A 19,050-nucleotide genomic window follows, 5' to 3' on the forward strand; every position below is an offset into this window, starting at 1 on the left:
AAGACCAACTCAAACACCGGTCAATCCTTAAATTCCTTTAACACAACAAAACCAAATTTTATTGATAGAGTAATTCCTAAGGAGCTTCCAAGTCTTTACAAATATTAATCACAGTAATAATTTTTGATAAAAAGTTAAAGTAACAAGTATAGACTTTTATCTAAGGATATTCAGTATTCAGGAGGCTATAGAGACCACCGGTATTGTAATGACAGGGCAGGCTTCTTTTGGTACCTGGTAATAGTACCGAAGGACCCAGCACAGGCCTTCCACGTAGGACTCCACGACCTTCCGTCGGAATCTCCCATCAGCCGCGTCCACATCAAACTTGTTCTTGTAATATCGTTGCTTCCAACCAGCTTCCCATAACCTAAAATCCAGGTGAAGTTTGTGTTCAATCAATACATGAGCAACTGCAGACTGGCTACTGATTCCCGATCTAAACCTATTTATACCTAATACCTAATAAGGTAAATTAAAGGAGCTGACCAGAAAGCTAACAGAGATTCATTTAACTTTCTAAACACTCCACTTTCAGCATTTATCAACTTAAAGAGGATTAAACATCAGACACCTAAATACTGATTCTGGTAAGGCCATTATAAAGCTACGTTTTAAAAAAAGAGAGAGAGGATAGCCAGGCGTGGTGACGCACGCCCTTTAACCCCAGCACTCGGGAGGCAGAGGCAGAGGCAGGTGGATCACTGTGAGTTCGAGGCCAGCCTGGTCTACAGAGCGAGTCCAGGACAGCCAAGGCTACACAGAGAAACCCTGTCTCGAAAACCAAGAAAGAGAGAGAGATAATATAACCATCTATTGAGTAAACACAGGGCCCTTGTTTGTACCAATCTTAATACTGCTTCCCCTGTTTCCTTAAATTGTGCAATAATTCTAAAACTGTGTCCTAAGATTAAAATATTAAAGATATTTTATTTCAACATTTTTAATAATGTATTCTATCATATGAAGAAGGTAGTTATTGTAAATGTTTTTTAAAAAACAAAATAATCTAGGAGCATGCAGAGATTGTGTGTCTGCTGCATACTGTTCCTCTCTGTCCTTGCCTGTCTCATCCTTTTCAACCACGAGCTCTGACGTCCGCCTAGGAGACAGAGATCTGTTTACACACTGTCCCCTCACACCCGTTTCCTCGCTTAGGTAACCTATAAGCAGGTCAGTTAATTCACTTACTATCATTAACATGGAAGATACACGATCATAACTTAAACTTTCCGTCCATGTTCCAGAGTCTCATGGCTGCCAGCATGGGATGACCGGGAACTGGAGTTAAAGACAGCAGCTGCCGTGTGAGTACTGGGAACAAGACCAGGTCCTCTGCAGGAGCAGCCATGTTCTTAACCTCTGGTCCCGCCTCTCCAGCCCACATCAAATCTTTGCCCCCAAATGTGTTTTGTTTGTATTTTTATTCTCTAAAAGATTTAAATATTTTACTCAAGGAACAGGAATAAACTAAAACCCTTTTTTAAAAAAAAAAATCAAGACAGACGGAGAACATCAGGTCATTCTTCATTAAGAACTTTTACATGAGCATCAGATTAACAAAGTAACTATAGAGAACACACCGTCCTCCCAAACCACCTACCAAAACTAGAAGAGATGGCCTCGACTGCTTTACATAAAAACATAAATGAAACAAAAGCCCAAAGCCTCATCATTTCTTTTTTTCTTTTTTTTTGTTTTTTGTTTTTTGTTTTTTTGTTTTTGTTTTTGTTTTTGTTTTTTTTGAGACAGAGAAAGTTTCTCTGTGTAGCCTTGGCTGTCCTGGAGTCACTTTCTAGACTGGAACTCACATTGAACTACCTGCCTCTGCCTCCTGAGTGCTAGGATTAAAGGCGTGCACCACCACGCCCGGCTACCTCAATCATTTCTTGATAGAAACACTGTTTTACCTAACTATCCCTAACACCAGTATTAAACAATAAATTACTGAACACATCAAGTTACCTATTAAACCAGTGCTTGTCATGATGGCTACATGATAAATAAAAAAGAATCTAGCTAGCTAAGCTGTCACTTGCCTTTACTCCAGTATTTGGAGGCAGGAGCAGGCAGGTCTCTATCAGTTCTAGACCATGCTGATCTACAAAGTTCCACACAAACCAGAGTTAGACAGTGAGATCTTGACTTTAAAAAAAGGGTGGGGGAGGTGAGGGCACTGGAGTGATAGCTCAGAGGTTAAGAGCACTGGCTGCTTTTCCAGAAGACCCAGGTTCAAATCCCAGCCCCCAACAACCACCTGTAACTCCAATTTCAGGAGATCTGATAGCTCCTCTGGTCTCTCTAGGAACCAGGTACATACTACACAGACATACATTAGGCTAAAACATATTTTTAAATATCAAATAAAACTGAGTCCTTCTATAATGGAAACCCAGACTGACAGAATGCAGAAACTACAGCTAGATTAAATGTTTATCTCATGGCTAATCTGATTAAAGGATACTAGGAAAATAAAGCCATATATAACCTACTCAAGAAGTTCTTAATCATAAATAAGAATCTCCACATTCTATCTCTTATACAAGAAGCACAAAATTACTAAACTTTGAAACACAACATTTTCCTAAATTCTTAGCAAGCTATAATTTTTAAAGTTGTTTTGCTTTGTACAGAAAGCTCGGGGTGATCTGGACTTCAGTCTCTGATGCAGTTACAGAATCAAAGTTTCCCACTATAAACTTCAAGTATACAGCTAAAGGGAAACTCCTGTAATGCAACCAAATAACACACACGCAATTCTGTTAAATGATTTCTGCACATGTCATTTTGAGGAGGAACCTTTTTGGTTGAGAATGCTAAGGCAAACTATGTTATTGTCCAAATATATCTGAACTTTCTAGGTTAAGAAACCTGAAAATGTAATCTCCAAACAGTAACATTCAGATCACATCATCGGAGCTAAACATTTGTGCCTAGTCAATCTAGCGCTTGGTCTCTGAGGGGAAAACGGCTTGGAAGACAGAAAGCTGCCTGCATACTAATCTAGATGCGTGGGTTTAACAGCAATAGGTTACATATCTCTGTGGAATTAGTGACTATTCTAACTCTCCATATTAATTACTGCTGGATAAAAAGATCACAGGCAAGTATCTGAAGACATTGCTGCTCTAAGCTAAATAGCAATAATTAGGCCACATCTAGTCCAGCAATTTGCCAACAAAATGCTACCCCCCCAAAAAATGGCTTTACCTGACGTTATCCTCTGGCTCTGGCTCACTGTCACTGTCTTCTGCTTTTCTCTTAATTCCTCCTAGTGGAGATGGGGAGCCATCAGATGTAAAACTTGTATTAGGAGATATTGAAGGACTCTGCAGACATTATAGGAAGACTTCATTATTCGTTTTATAGAAGAAGGTATAGCCAAACACCCACTACTCACACACAGAGTTTCAGGCTAACAGGTTTAAAGCTATTAAAGCAGACAGAGCAGACACACGCAGAAAGGACAGAGACTGGCCCTGGCCCTACCAGTCTCCTTCCCAAGAACAGCAACAAAGTACCAAACTTCCTTTGCTCAGACTCCAAAGAATTATTAAGACAAAACTTGTTTCAAAAGAAAAATAGTTTAAGAGCCAAAAAAAAAAGGGGACTAGAGAGATGGCTCAGCGGTTAAGAGCACTGACTGCTCTTCCAAAGGACCTGGGTTCAATTCCCAGCAACCACATGGCACCTCACAACTATCTGTAACTCCAAGATCTGACACCCTCACACAGGCATACATGCAGGCAAAATATCAATGTACATAAAATAAAAATAAATAATTAAAAAAGAGAGAGACAAAAAAATTTATTCAACTTAAATCTTGATTTCCTTTGGTAGTTTTCTGATATCATGAATTCACAATCACTCTCTACTATCAAATAGTAAAATTCTTTAAAAAGAATACTTGAAGGAAAAATTATATTATCTGTAATACATAACACACACCCCTAATAAAGCTCATGAGAGTGCAATTAAATAGTAAGGGATCAGCTGTACCCAAGCACTCATTAGAAAGAAGCAATTTAACGAGACTCCATCTGAAAACTGTTGAATTATTTTATATGTATGGTTTTAAAATTCAGAATGTAAAATAGGAAAATGGAGATTTTTATTAGTATTGCTAAAATCTGGGTGATACTTTAAATTATTAGTTCCTTTGTACCAAATTCAAAGAACACAATGGGACCTTATATATTTTAATATTTCATTGAAACTTTTTATAAAATATTTTGGGGTCTGAAGAGATGGCTCAGAGGTTAAGAGCACTGGCTGCTGTGGCTGGGCATGGTGGCACACGCCTTTAATCTCATCACTTGGGAGGCAGAGGTAGGCGGATCGATGTGAGTTCGAGCCCAAACTGGTCTACAAAGAAAGTCCAGGATAGGCAGGACTAACACAGAGAAATTGTCTTGAAAAACAAAACACACACACACACACACACACAAGCACTGGCTGCTCTTCCAAAGGTCCTGAGTTCAATTCCCAGCAACCACATGGTGGCTCACAACCATCTATGATGAGATTTGGTGCCCCCTTCTGGTGGGCAGGTACGTATGCAGGCAGAACACTATATACATAATAAATTTTTAAAAACTTTTTTGCAGTTATAGTTAAGCTAAATCACCAAAACTGTCATAATAGAAAATATTTCCATAGTTAAGTTTTCCTCCTGTTAGTCATAGCAGATTAGTTATTTCAAGTAAAGTGAATTACTTTAAAATTGAGAGCTCGAAAGGCTCTCAACACTTTAATACTAAAACAGAATCCTTAACATGAAGACAATTCACACTACATACCAAGTAAAACTCAATTATACTTCACACAGACCTTAAAGGCACTTTCCTTCCAAAACTGTCCTCCTCCCCGCCCCCCTCAGAACAATGTATGTGCCCCAAGGCTACAAAGATGGCTTGGTGAGTGACAATGTATGTCCCCAAGACTAGAAAGATGATGGCTTGGTGAGTGACAATGTATGTCCCCAAGGCTAGAAAGATGGCTTGGTGGGTGGAGCGCTGGCTGCACTAGAGGAGCACCTGAATTCAACCCACATCCAACTACAAGGGAAAGGCCAGACACACACCTTCAGTCCCAGCTAGGAGGCAGAGGCAGGGGGATCTCTGAGCTTGACGCCAGCCTGGTCTACAGAGCGTGTGCCAAGACAGCCTGCCAGGGCTACACAGAGAAACCCTGTTTTGGAAAAAACAAGGAAAAAAAAAAAGATACTCCTCATGACTTAATCCTCAAGGTCCCAATCAAGGCACAGAGCAGCTCTGAACAGATACTTTAAGGTATCCCTGACTATCCAAACTCCGGTTCCCTTGTGAAAGCAAGAACCAAATGGCAAGCTCACATAACTGGACCCTAGGAAGAAGGAGGGAGAATAAGCGAACACAGTCACTGGCCTCTGCAGTCTCAGGATGGAAACACTTGGGTGCCCAGTCATGTTTCTAGAACCACTGACCCCGCGGTGCTTCGGGGTAAAGACAAGCAGCTGCAGTCTGTTTGGACAGCCACGGAGTTGTCTCTTTGCATTCACTTGTATTAACTAACTACCCCATATACTTTTCTTTCACTTCATTTAGTGATTTTCATCTTGATAAAAGGTAGATTTAACACAGTTACAGTATCCCAAGACAAAAGATGATGGCAAAATCCCATAAGACAAAACCTTAGGCAAAATGATAAAAATCCACAGACACAATTCCAAAGGGAACCGGGTATCAATCACTCCACAGCACACAGAAGTCAGCCAGCCACTTACGGAGTTGCTCTGCATCCTCATTTCATAGGCCGCCTGCCGTGGATTACTGGCTACTTGACAACCTGGTGAATTTCTCGAACCCAAGGCATGAGGCGTTAATATTCCACTAGGAGTAAAAGCTGGTTGATCTCTCTAACAAAAATGGAAGTAAAGTTAAAGTACAACACAGTTAGTGACAGAAAGAAAAAAGGACAATGGGACAGTTCTTATTTTAAGTACTTTACTACTAAAACTCATTGAAAAGCCGCATGGATTTCCATGAACCTTATAAGGTTCCTTACACCTTATAAGCAACCGTCTATAATAATTAAAAACTTCGCCCTAAAGTACACATAATAGTGTGCTTGTGCTGGCTAGTTTTATGTCAACTTGACACACAATCTAGGGTCATCTGAAAAGAGAGAACCTCACACGAGACAAGCCTTCATGGCATTTTCTTAACCAGTGAGTGATGGGGGAGGGCCCAGCACATTATGAGTGGTGCCATCCCTGGGCTGGTGGTCCTGGGTTCTGTAAGAAAGCAGGCTGAGCAAGCCATGAGGAGCAAGCCTCTGCATCAGCTCCTGCCTCCAGGTTCCTGCCCTCACTGCTTTTGATGATGAACTGTTAATAAGCAACTGTGAGTGAAATAAATGTTTCCTCCCCAAGTTGTTTTGGGTCATGCATGGTGCTTCGCCACAGCAATAGTAACCCTAACTAAGACAGTGCTCTTGAACCCAAATGCAATCGTAAGCAACTTAACATTTCTCCCTTTCAGTTTCCAGATACTGCTCAGATCTTATAAAACAGTAAAAGTAACAACTTTGAAAACCCATTTGGTTAAAAAAAACAAAAACAAAAACCTACACAATATTATGTAATTAAGTATAGAATCAGTATCACAGGCAGACAAAAAGCAGCACAGTTAAGGGAAAGGTTTGGTCAGTAAGAACAAAACCAACCAGGGAGATCCTGCATATGAGAGGGAGTAACAAAGGCAGGAATCCAAGTGGGAAGGACAGAGGAAGGCATCGCGCAACACACACACAGGTGGATCTAGAGGACAGCAGGGAATACGCTGGATGATCAGACCAGAGCCAAGGTAGAACTGAACTCTGACGGGAATGAGGAGTCAGTGGAGATTTCAGAGCTAAGAAACATAGTTCAGAAGGTCATTCTAAAAGGACTGACATAGCAATGATGAAGAAAGAGAAAGAGAGTTCAATAACTTCCTAGAAGATGCAAAGGGCTAATTGTTCTTATTACAAAAACTACCCAATTTTTACAAATGATTCTAATACTCAAGTGCCACTTGTTGCCTACTTATCCATCAGGTAGAACCCCCGACTCCAGAGCTTAGGAAAGGGAGAGGGGCTGGAGAGATGGCTCATAGGTTAAGAGCACTGACTATTCTTCCCAAAGTCCTAAGTTCAATTCCCAGCAACCACATGGTGGCTCACAACCATCTGTAATGAGATCTGGTGCCCTCTTCTGGCTGGCAGAAGAAGTGCATGCAGAGCACTGTATACACAATAAATAAAATTTTAAAAAAATAAGATAAACCAGAGGCTATGGATGATGGCACATACCAGTAGTTCCTGCACGCAGAAAGCAGAAGGAGTAAAGGCTCAAGACTACACACACACACACACACACACACACACACACACACACACACACACACACACACGGGGTGGGGGTGGGGGGGTTGGGTTGGGGAAGATCCCAGCGTTCTTTTACCAGCTCCAACACAGCAGTTTGGATACATATGTTCTTGACTGAATAAGGAATAGTTACTGCAATAAATAGGCCTCAAAAAAAGTTAAACTATAACCAATCTCATGTGATTAATTAAAACTCACCTTCATCCTCTTTCTTTTTTCTTTCTGTCGTCTTCTAAAACTGTCCTAAAAGTATAAAATCCACATATTCTGTCAAATTATTACAAAAAAATGTCAGAGTTAAGCATTAGCAGGAGTGAGTCAAAAGACCATTTACCTGGAGACATGACTAAATGAGGCATCACACTATATATACAAGGCCATGTATATTAGAACTCTACACAGGCAGAAGGACTGAATTTAGATACAAATAAATTGTTCTTAAGAGTTTTCGAGACAGGGTTTCTCTGTGTAGCCTTGGCTGTCCTAGAATCACTTTGTAGACCAGGATGGCCTCAAATTCACAGCGATCCACCCGCCTCTGCCTCCTGAGTGCTAGGATTAAAGGCGTGCTCCATCACACTGGGTTTGTTTTAGAATACTAAAAATACATTTCAGGAAAATGTAAGCACTATGACAAAGATCTTGACTTCACCTTGAATGAAATGAGCTTGTCAATATGGAGAAAATGTAAGTAAGAAAACAAATTCTAAGTTGTTAAATATAATTGCCATCTAAAATCTCTACAAGACAGTTGATAAGGACACTCAGAGGCTAATCACTCCTAACTAATAACTCCTAGCATGAACGGCAGCACGCAAGAAGTGAGACTCCACAAACACTAAGCCCTAGCTTCCAAAAGAGATATCAAGAGAGAAAGAGGAATTCCAGGTTACTGTTTATTCTGGGCAAAGTTAAAGTACAGGGTAGAGTACTTTCTCTGTCCTCAAGGACAACCTTGATTTCAACTCTCCAGAATTTGGGGCTGATGCTGCTCCCCACTAACAATGGTCCATTCCACAGGTTTGCAAGCCCATGCTCGAAACAATAGCTAAGATGGTCCTGGCTGCCACTGTGGTCTAAAATAGAAGCCAGCAGGTTTAGGACTGGTGACTACCCAGGCAGATTACCTGTATCTCTTCTAAGTGCATCCTGCCAACTGTTACGCAAAACTTTAATGAGATCTGAAATTGATGTTTTCTGCCAGGAGAGAGTTTTTGTTGTTATTTTTCAAGACAGTTTCCCTGTGTAGCCCAGGCTCCTGGAACTCAGAAATCCGCTTGCCTCTGCTGGGATTAAAGCTATGCACCACCGCATGCAACTCAGGAGAGGGATTTAACAAAACATACCGAAGGATGAGTCTATGAAACCTCCAATGGTAAAGAAACTATTTTTTTCTTCCTTTTTGATTTCCTTCTGTGATTCTGGAAACCCAACCTAGGACTTCTCACATGAGGTAAATATTCTATATATCCAGCTATAACCCTAGTTCTCAGTATCTCATAACTTCTTTTCATAATTTATATCAGAGAGTAAAGTGTGGGGGGGGGAGGGGGAGAGGGATAGAGAGGGAGAGAGAGAGAGAGAATAACTTCCAGAAATCTGTTCTCTCCTACAATGTGGGTTTCAGAAATCAAATGCAGGTCACAAGGCTTGGCTTGCCTTTACCCACTGAGCTATCTAGCTGGCTCACTAATTTCTCCAATCTAGCCTTTCCTGACTCTCAAAGAAGCTTCTCTGTAGGCTGAAATCTGTCAGTCCTTTCCAGAACTTCCTCGAGTCACACTCTTCACCTGGCTTTCCTCTATTCTTGCTTCCTGCCTTTGCTCAGCGTTATTGTTCCCTTGGGCCCAGTACTTGGACCTCTTCACTTCTCTCTTCACATGGGAATGAGCACATGACCTCTTGGCTTTAAACACTAACCACAACCAAGACCTCTCTCTTCCAAACCCCCATCTGGGTACGTTGAATTAAGCATGTCCAAAATGGAATTCTCACCTCCACCTCTAAAAGCGTCCTGCACCATAACCTATCTTAGAGGAGCTGCTCCAAACACTTTCTACGTGCTTGGAAATCCTCTAGGGTCATTCTTGGCACCTCATTTCTCTCTTACAAGCCCCATTAACCACCCCCATTAGTACTGCTTTCAAAATCCCTCTCTGGCCTCATCTGCATGAACATCTGCCCTCCATCATTAATCAAAACAAGGTAGGGGAAAAGTCAAATCTTGCCAGTTTTCTATCCAGAACCCTCCATTGGTGTATAATAAAGCTAAGTTCTTAAAATAGCCTATAAAGGTACCTACAGCTGGCCCCCATCCCTTTTTGGAACTTTACACCAACACTCTAATCTGCCTTGCCTCCTCTGACCCTGCCACATACAGCCTGCTCCTTGCTATTTACTCAGCACACAGACATGGCAGCTCCTGTCCAGAGCCTTGGCACTGCTGTCCATCTGGGGTTTAACCCCTTCCTCTCAATACCTACAAGGCACATCCACTCCTTCACATTATTCATGCCTTTATTCACACTCATCTCTCAGTAAGGCCTTCTTGCTGTATTTTCTAGAACTGCAATTTGGCCTTTACAACTTTGCCAAATAGTGTTTATCCTAACGGCATCTAAACCCTACTACATTACAAGGATGAGCTGGCTACTGTGTTGTCCATCTCCCCCTAAAGAACACAAGCTTCCGGAGGGTAGACATTTTTGTCTGGTTTTTTTTTTTTTTTTTTTTTTTTTTTGGTCTCCTGCCTTATCACCGGCAATCAAAACCTTGCCACATAGCTAAGCTCATATTAAGGATTACCAAAATTCATAAACTACAGCACCACAATGCAGCCTTAACTACTCCATTTTCTAAAAAAAAAAAAAAAAGATTTACTTATTTTAACTGAGTGCTTTATCTGCAGAAGAGGGCACAGATCACATTATAGATGGTTTTGAACCACCATGTGGTTGCTGGGACTTGAACTCAGGACCTCTGGAAGAGCTGGCAGTGCTCTTAACCACTGAGCTATCTCTCCAGCCCTTAACCACTCAATTTTAATAACTACTGACACATCGTTTTCTGAAGCCTTCCTTCCATTCTGTGCCCTAATGAATATTTGGCTCTAAAGGTTGGTACATTGCCAGTATGAACGTTACTGGTCTTTAATTTTTATGTGCTATGAACGCCTTTATGAATTTGCCAAAAGCCACAAACATAGAAGTTTCATAACAAAAATCTGATGTTCTCCCCTGTTGTATAGCCATGGGGAAAGACAATATGACTTCAGGGACACCAGAGCTTAATTATACCCTCCTCTCAGCAAGGTCAGCCAGAAACCATATTAAGTCTGAAACACTATGGTAGAAATCAAATCCCGTCCCCTTTAAGGCTAAATTATCATTAATATTTAGTAGTAGAGCATCCACTAAAGCCACATATAAAAACTGCTCTTACATGGGGTTTTTATACCAAGATATAATATAGCATACATTACTTTTTGTTAAGTATGAATATCAATAAAGAAAAAACACTATAAATGTTGAAGATACAGTAAAACATACACACACACACACACACACACACACACACACACACACACACACACACACAACAAAACAGCTGCTCCAGTAGATAATTGGGGGGGAAAAAATCAACTAAATACTGAAGACAACTAGAAAAAAAAAATATGTAAGAAAGGCAAAAGTCCTAAAACTAGAAGAAGAGAATTGTGGTATACAAAGTTGAAGAAAACAGAAACAATATAACCACTACTTGCTCTTTGCTCAGTATAGCCTGAGTCTTTATGAAATCAGGATTTTGTTCCCATAAGAACCTACTATAGCTCATTTCCCCCATCCGTCTCCTTGCTATGCCTACAACCAATCTGCAGCCGCTCTGCCGCTAGGCTGCTGCCCCTCCAGCCAACCACTAGCTGACATGACTAAGTCACTCTAACCTTAGCTTCTATTTAGGGATATCCTTAGAGCTCTCTAGACCCGGTTTCTTTCTTTCTTTCTTTCTTTCTTTTTCCTTCTTCTTTGTTTTTCCTTCCTGAAACAGGGTTTCTCTGGGTAGCCTTGGCTGTCCTGGACAGGCTGGCCTCAAACTCAACGAGATCCACCTGTCTCTGCCTCCCCAAGTGCTGGGATTACAGCCTCCTCTCATACTCCTGTGGGGCACTTTCACACAAGCTCCTATAAAATTTCACATTTTCACTCAAGGCTTCACGTACCTCTTCCCATCAACCACAGTTCTAAAACTGTTTTCAAGGCGTTCCCATGTCATATCCTGTAGTACCCTCACACTCATCTCCAAATGATCTTCACTTTGTATCTGTCCCTCACCCCAATTTCCTATTCCGACAGTATTTGCTACCTCACTGCAAAGAACTAACAAACTCTGAACTGCCCAAGACAGCTTGGACTTCTCCACAAGCACTTGCAAGTCCGACATCATCAGCTTCCAGGTGCTTTGTCACTCTACTTCCTTCCTTTACCCTTCCACTTACTTAGGAGCCACCACCCTCCACAGAGCCTACCTCCTTCTGTCATACTGCCCTAACTGGTGTCGTCCAACTCAGCCAGATCCTACACCTCAACTCCTAGGCCTGACCCTGTTTCTAGACTATAAATAGTGCCTATAAAACATGACAGCCACTAGCTCAATGCCAACCTAGGCTTCAAGTTTTTAGATTTAAACCCAAAATAAGGTTAGGAAAGGAAAATTACAACTCAACTCAAATAATGTACAAAACATAATTCCACACAGTAAACATAACAGCCTTTATAAAATAAATAAGAACCAAGGCTTGGGATTACATCCGTGACAACACAACAGTGATAGCTCAACACACTCAGACACGTAAAAGTGCATCACAGCCTAGGAGAGACAGGAGCAATTTCAGCTACTGCAATGTATTTACCTCATCATCTTTTCTCTTTTTAAAAATGCTATCCTCAACTTCACCAACTGCTAACATGATCATCTGTACTCTTTGCAGATTGACATAACCACTTTCTGTAAGGTAACCCTGTAAGTGATAAAATACATGTAAAACGATCTTCTTAAAAAACCAAATACTTGTTTTAAAATTACTCAAGAATAAACTTACCCCAGTTTTATGTACCACGTTTTTGTATATGCCAACTAAACGGTCAATTGCACCTTCCCTGCCACCAGGAAATAAACATTATTCATTAGGACAGTGGGCTCTGTAAAGTCAAGAAGGCTGAGAGGGTCCCTGGCACATCCCACAGAAAAACATACCTAATCTCTAATGATGGCAAGTGAGGAAGGAAATCATTGCCCACAAAGAAGCACATGAACACCCAGTCATCAATGCTCCTCTCCACATCAAACGGAAATGGTAAACTGGCCATGGTGAGCTCTCTTTCCAGATACTACAACCAAAACAGAGTGCTGACATTAAAGCAATAAAAAGAACGTATTTTAGAAATTCCAATTTCAATAACCATTGAAGCATACCTCTCGAAGGACATTCAGGCGAAGGAAGATAAACTCCCCTTCTGCACAAGGAAGGCTATCTGCAAGCTCATCATGCTGTAAGAGACAGAGGAGACCATGTCCAGCCCAATGCTCTCATTTTTTCCAGCCATACAAATCTTGAGGTTTTTCTAACTTAAGAATCATTTAATATTTAAATACTAAAATTTGAAATATGCACCAAACCATTTTACAACAAGCACACCTAGATCAGAAATCAGCATATGGTATGAAGGGCCAGATGTACAGATTTTACTTTTGGGGAGACATATGCAGGTGAATATTCTTTCGTGTTCCAGAACACTTTTAAACCCCTTTAAAAAAAAAAGAGTACAAGGAAGCTGGAGAGATGGCTCAATGGTTAAGAGCATTTAATGTTCCTTCAGTGAACCCAAGTTCAGTTTCCACCACCCACAGTCAGGAAGCTCACAAGCTTTAACTCCAGCTCCAATATGAATGAGTGAGTGTGTGTGTGTGTCTCATAGACACACACACAAACTAAAATATTTTAAAGAAAATCAGAAAACATTCTTAATTCATAGGTCACTATGAAAGACTTATTTGCCAACAAAACACCTTCGTCCAAGCATATTTTCCATATTTTGACAAATAATCCACTAGTCCCATTTCTGTGACCATTTGTACCCAGATTCATGTATACTTCATTTATTGCACTGCCTGTGTGAAATCATATAGTATACTATATTTAAATGTTTTTCACTTTTTCCCCAAGCACCAAATTCCCAAGTAGAAACACATGTAGAAGGGACTTCAACCAAGTAAGCTCAAACAAAACAGAAAAAACAAAAAAGTAACATGATGCTTAATATATTTGAGGCCAGCTTAGTCTACAAAGCAAGTCTAGGACAGCCAAGGCTACACAGAGAAACTGTCTTGAAAACCCCCCCAAAAAAGTAATCTTTTGAAACATCTTCATAAACATTCACATTCATGGGAATCATTATCTGTAAGAACTTACCTTCATGGGAAGATAAATTACATTGGAAAAATATAAAGTAGAAAGAATGAGTATGTTAAACTTGTGAATACAGATTTGCTTCACATTATTTCAAAAGCTGCATTTCTGTGAAATATTTTTATGAGGCAGTCTGAATAGAGTCGGTGGCTAATGGCGTATTTTAAAGTGGCTGAAATGGTATACTTTGTGGCAGTGTCCGTATCTTCCCATGATAACAGACTTTTCAAATAGGGTAATATCCATCTTAAAGCTCTTACCTTTCCCTTCTTTTCTCTTGGCAAACCTTCACAATCCTTGACCTCATGTCCAAACTGATTACAAAGAGCACATGGTTTGGGTTTGTTTGGTTTGAATTCTTCTCTGATTATGGTGAAGTTAGGTTCATGGGTAGCAAGGCCAAGCATAATGAGATCAGCTATCAATCAATAAGAAAACAATAAGTGAATGGTACTTTGGAAGGATCCTTTACCATAATCAAAGTACTACTAACCAATGACACAAGAAAAGGTCCCCACTGAACACAGAGCAAAGGCAGCAAATTTAAGAAGTCATCCGTCCTAGCAGTAGGTTCTCCATCTACCAAGTCATTTGGAGACATGGACCTATAATAACCACCACTAAGGTAACATTTGGGAAACTGCCCATTGTAATGTCAAGGACGTGATGCCTAAAGTTTGACAGGAGATCACTGGCCACAGTAAAATAGCAAATCAACAGTGATTCCTTCTAAACTTAAGCAAGACATCTGAGAATTGTAACCATCCCTAAAATACCCATCACCCAACAACACGCCAACATACTCTGGTTTAAATCCAAGAACAGTAGATCCTCAGGAAGACACTTACCATCAGCTCCACACAAACAATGATGAGTATTTGGGTCATGGTTAGGCTGGGCTTAAAAAAAAAGGGGGAGGGGGGAGAGGAAGTTGTATTTTAGAAACATACTATACACAACAGAAGTACCACAACTTGCCAAGTACTCCCTACCTAATAGCCTGCCTGTTCACTGTTAGGCAGTACTGGGAATAACACCCAATGTACCTCGTGTGCTAAATTCATCTTCTACCATTTAGCTACATCCCCAATGGCACACACCTTTAGCCCAGCACTTGGGAGACAGAGGCAGGTGGATCACTGTTAGTTTGAGGCCAGCCTGGTCTACAAAGTAAGTCCAGGACAGCCAAGGATACACAGAGGAAAAACTGTCTCAAAAAACAACAACAACAACAACAAAGCTACATCTGCAGCCTTGGTTATATTCATTATAACAACATACAATCAAATACTTTTTAATTTTACCTCTTTGTCTTCTAATGTAATCCATGATTTTGTGTTCTCCTTCACCAGGTGCACTAGCATCAGACAATATAACCTATTAAAAAAGGTTTTTATATGCTTAGTTCATCTCCCCAGTTTCTACCAGAACAAAGCGAACTGACTGTCTTAAGAAAAACTAAGACAATTTCATCAATGTGGTATTAGTGGAACAACCTCTAGAGAAGGTACATGCTAAACACTAACACCACAGCACGGATAACTAACGTATCACATAGGATGGAAAGGAATCAAACGGCTAGGTCAGCACCTAAGGGCTGACTGCTGACTACCAAGAATACAGGACCAAATCATTCAGACCCCAAGAGCAATCAATAAAAGGTTTATCAAGTCTAATTGAAACACACCTTAAGCTACTATTACAGAAAAGTTCACTCGAGTTTTACTTAAATCTTCCTGAGAAATATCCATTTGCAAATACAGTCCCAAAATCTGCTACATTTTGATATCTAATGAGAAATCTACTTTCCAGTTAAAAACTACGTTCTTATATGTATATTTTTTAAAATTATGAATCCATTTTACGGCTTCACAGTGAGGTAAGAGAACAAAATTGGCATTAAGAGAAAAAAAAATCAGCTATATAAAACCTGGCCATGCAAGGCATTTCCAATAACCTGGAAAGCTACTCTTTTCTCTGTCAGCCAACTAGCATTTTATAGGGGGAAAGGGATAAATAATATCAGTTATATCAAAGGACTGCCTCGGATGATCACCTTAATCTTTCTGAAGTACCAAAGTATGAAACTTACTGTCAAATTTTTCCACCCAGGGTCATTATTTAAACGATCAGCTATGTAATAGCGAAGGCATTTAGCAAGATTGTCCATGAACTCGGTTCCCTAAAATGATAGAAAGAAAGAAATTAACCTATCATTTAAGAGTTAGCAGTAGCTAGCAAAGCCTGAGACTACTTACTGGTGTAATACAGTTGCTGTCAAATCTTTCTTTTATTTCTTCTGGAGGGAGAAAGCCACCTAGACAAAAGAGGCAATGTTTTGTTTTCCCCATAAAAAGTAATCAATAGTGAGTCAGAACAGTGACAAGAAAATTCAAATATGAAAGAAAGATGTTTTCATATAAGAAAAAGATGACTCCCTCTCCAAGAAGAAAATAGCATTTTTCCTTTCAAGTTAAACTAAGCTTCACCACAGTGGCTCTCAACCTTCCCTGCTGTGACCCTTTGATATAGCTCCTTATGTTATGGTGACCCCAACCATAATATTAGGCTAATTTCTACTTCATAACTGTAATTTTGCTAGTTATGAATCAAAGTGTAAATACCTGATATGCAGACTGCTGTGTAGGGGTTATTCAACCCCCAAAATGGGTCACGATGCTTTAACAAGATTGTCAAACAATACACAGTATATACAAAAGATACTACAACACAGAAACAGAAATCATGAAGTCCTTCCTCTGTAATAGAACATGAGCTAATGGTTTTAATGTTGACAATAGTTTTGGGGGGTTTTGTTTGTTTGTTTGTTTGTTTGTTTTTTGAGACAGGGTTTCTCTATGTAGCCTGAGCTGTCCTGGACTCACTTTATAGACCAGGCTGGCCTCGGAACTCACAGTGATCCATCTGCCTCTGCCTCCCAAAGGCTGGGATTAAAGGTGTGTGCCACTAAGCCCAGCTGACAATAGTTCTTAATAAATCATCAAAATATTCTATCATAAACAAGGCAGAAGAGCCTTAATTGCAGCTGGGGGGTAGTGGTGGCGCACGCCTTTAATCTAAGCACTTGGGAGGCAGAGGCAGGCAGATCTCTGAGCTCAAGGTTAGCCTGGTCTAGAGTGAGTTCCTGGATAGCCTGAGGTGGGGGTTGGAGGGAGTCTTAATTACAAGCCATGGCTAAATATCTATGTACTTACACATTTTACACTTCCAAATAAATTAAGATATTTATAAATTTATAAATGCAGGTCCATGACACCTTTTCTATAGATGTAAAGTGCAATTTTAGTGACCCACACACACTCCCCAAATAATCATGTCTTTTCCATTTATTATATGCTGTGGGTAGCAAATACCAACAAATAAACCTGATGAAGCCAAGCACTAGGAAGGGAGAGGTAGAAGGGTCTCTGATTTGTAGGCCCGCTGGTCTACAGAGAGCGGTCCATGACAGCTAGGGCTGTTACAGAGAGCCTGTCTCAGAAACAGAGCCACCACACGCCACACCACGAGCACTGGGCTGCGGAGACTGGCTTCCAGTGGCCGCGGGTCCCTCTCCCACTTCCTCTTCTCTGAAACTTACCTCTAACCTAAGTACCCACCAGGAATTGTAGAGCACTGAGAAATGCAGAAAAAGGGAAAGGGTTCAACTTAAAGATAAGCTTTCCCTACCTTTCGCAAGTATTTCCTCTCTGACCCGCTGCTTCTCAGCTGCGGCTTCCACCCCTTCCTTTGATGCTCTAAACCTTCTGGAACGTTGCTGGTTCATTTTGGCGCGTGGTGCCTAAAAGGACGTGTCATCTCATGTTTACATAATGCTATTCAAAATATTCATAAGCAAATCTATACATTATTTTCAACCCTTCTTTTATCCCTATAGTAAATTCAAACTGCCTCTTCTCTTTAACGCCTTTGCATGTGTCAGTCATCTAGTACTCTTAAATAACTAAATTCACTCATCAGTCTATGTCACGTCAAAAGAGTAGTCAATAGCCATAGTACATGACGGCAAATGACTCAAAATAAGTACGAAGAGTCAATGACTTGTTGAAGCGTGAGGCTTTTCTTTACGAAATTAACCACAGTCTCCACTCCTCACTACTCAGCTGACTTTCACTGAGCTACTCAGAGAACAGAGGCCTGTAACGACCCCAGCACGTACCACTCCATCTATCGCCATGTAGAGCAGTCTTCTTGGTCTTACAATACTGAAGAGTCTGTCAATGTACTCAAAAATTGCAACCATCATTTCATCTTCGTTTTTTGGTGCTGGTCTGTAATGATAAGGAGGCACTATAATAGGATACAGCACTTCTGTTGTGACTGGCACTATCAAAGGCAAAGACAGATCACGTACTTGTCTTCAGGGTGAGTACAGGGATGGATGATTCCGTTCATATCCAAATACAGATTATCAAACTCCACATCATTTGGATTAGGTTTACTGGCATCAACTGGAATCTTTACACCATTGCATTCTTTTGGCTATGGAGAGGTGGTAAGTAACAGTTTGATTGTTCGGATCTAAACAAGGCAGGTACTAAGCATAACATGAACTGATTTAATTTCACAACTGGAAATAAAACAAGTACAAACAGAATCAAATTAACCCATTAAAATGTGAATGGCTTCTAATTCAAGTTTTGTTTTGTTTTTTGTTTTGAGACAGGGTCTCTCAGTGTAGTCTTGACTATCCTGTTTTGTAGACCAGGCTGGCCTCAAACTCACAGTGATCTGCCTGCCTCTGCCTCCCAAGTGCTGGGATTAGAGGCGTGCGCCATCAAACCTGGCCCAATTCAAGTTAATTATGTGAAATCACTGAGTTATCCAAGTAAGGTCACTTCCCTCACCATTCACATCAACAAGTTCTGTCAATTTAACCTAAAATGCCTTTCCGGTTGTCTTCCTCCATGCATGAGCATGCTGTCATGCTGTAACATCACACCTAGAACGCCACAACCACTGTCACGTGATCTCATTTCCAGTCCAGACTTTAATCACTGAAACACAGAAGCATCTGTGTCTTACTTAGCCTTGCCTATTTTCCCAGTGCTACCCATACCAAATACCTAAAAGAGCCTGACCCACATTATGGAGGCCCACTCACTTCTCAAAAGCTCTCACAAGCCAGGTGTAGTATCTGACACCTGAGCACAGCA

At 40.6% G+C, this 19,050-nt stretch overlaps 1 protein-coding gene across 3 annotated transcripts in view; it reads right to left on the reverse strand.

Annotated features, from left to right (window-relative positions):
* Positions 1–19,050, reverse strand: part of XRN2 (5'-3' exoribonuclease 2) — a 73,005-nt gene that overhangs the window by 40,620 nt on the left and 13,335 nt on the right. For 2 of the 3 annotated variants that reach the window (XM_084776130.1, XM_084776131.1), the window contains exons 2-17: positions 18,249–18,376; positions 18,054–18,165; positions 17,564–17,675; positions 16,132–16,190; positions 15,966–16,055; positions 15,178–15,250; positions 14,722–14,772; positions 14,134–14,291; positions 12,880–12,954; positions 12,661–12,794; positions 12,506–12,563; positions 12,317–12,424; positions 7,606–7,650; positions 5,765–5,896; positions 3,211–3,329; positions 235–370 (exon numbers count right to left, since the gene is read on the reverse strand). In XM_084776130.1, the coding sequence (XP_084632256.1) occupies positions 235–370; positions 3,211–3,329; positions 5,765–5,896; positions 7,606–7,650; positions 12,317–12,424; positions 12,506–12,563; positions 12,661–12,794; positions 12,880–12,954; positions 14,134–14,291; positions 14,722–14,772; positions 15,178–15,250; positions 15,966–16,055; positions 16,132–16,190; positions 17,564–17,675; positions 18,054–18,165; positions 18,249–18,376 (1,590 nt within the window). The remainder of the gene's footprint in view (positions 1–234; positions 371–3,210; positions 3,330–5,764; positions 5,897–7,605; positions 7,651–12,316; positions 12,425–12,505; positions 12,564–12,660; positions 12,795–12,879; positions 12,955–14,133; positions 14,292–14,721; positions 14,773–15,177; positions 15,251–15,965; positions 16,056–16,131; positions 16,191–17,563; positions 17,676–18,053; positions 18,166–18,248; positions 18,377–19,050) is intronic. The other variant, XM_084776132.1, reaches the window with a different exon arrangement.

The sequence above is a fragment of the Acomys minous genome (genome assembly GCF_964271855.1).
Source record: "Acomys minous genome assembly, chromosome: 3".
Lineage (NCBI taxonomy): Eukaryota > Metazoa > Chordata > Mammalia > Rodentia > Muridae > Acomys > Acomys minous.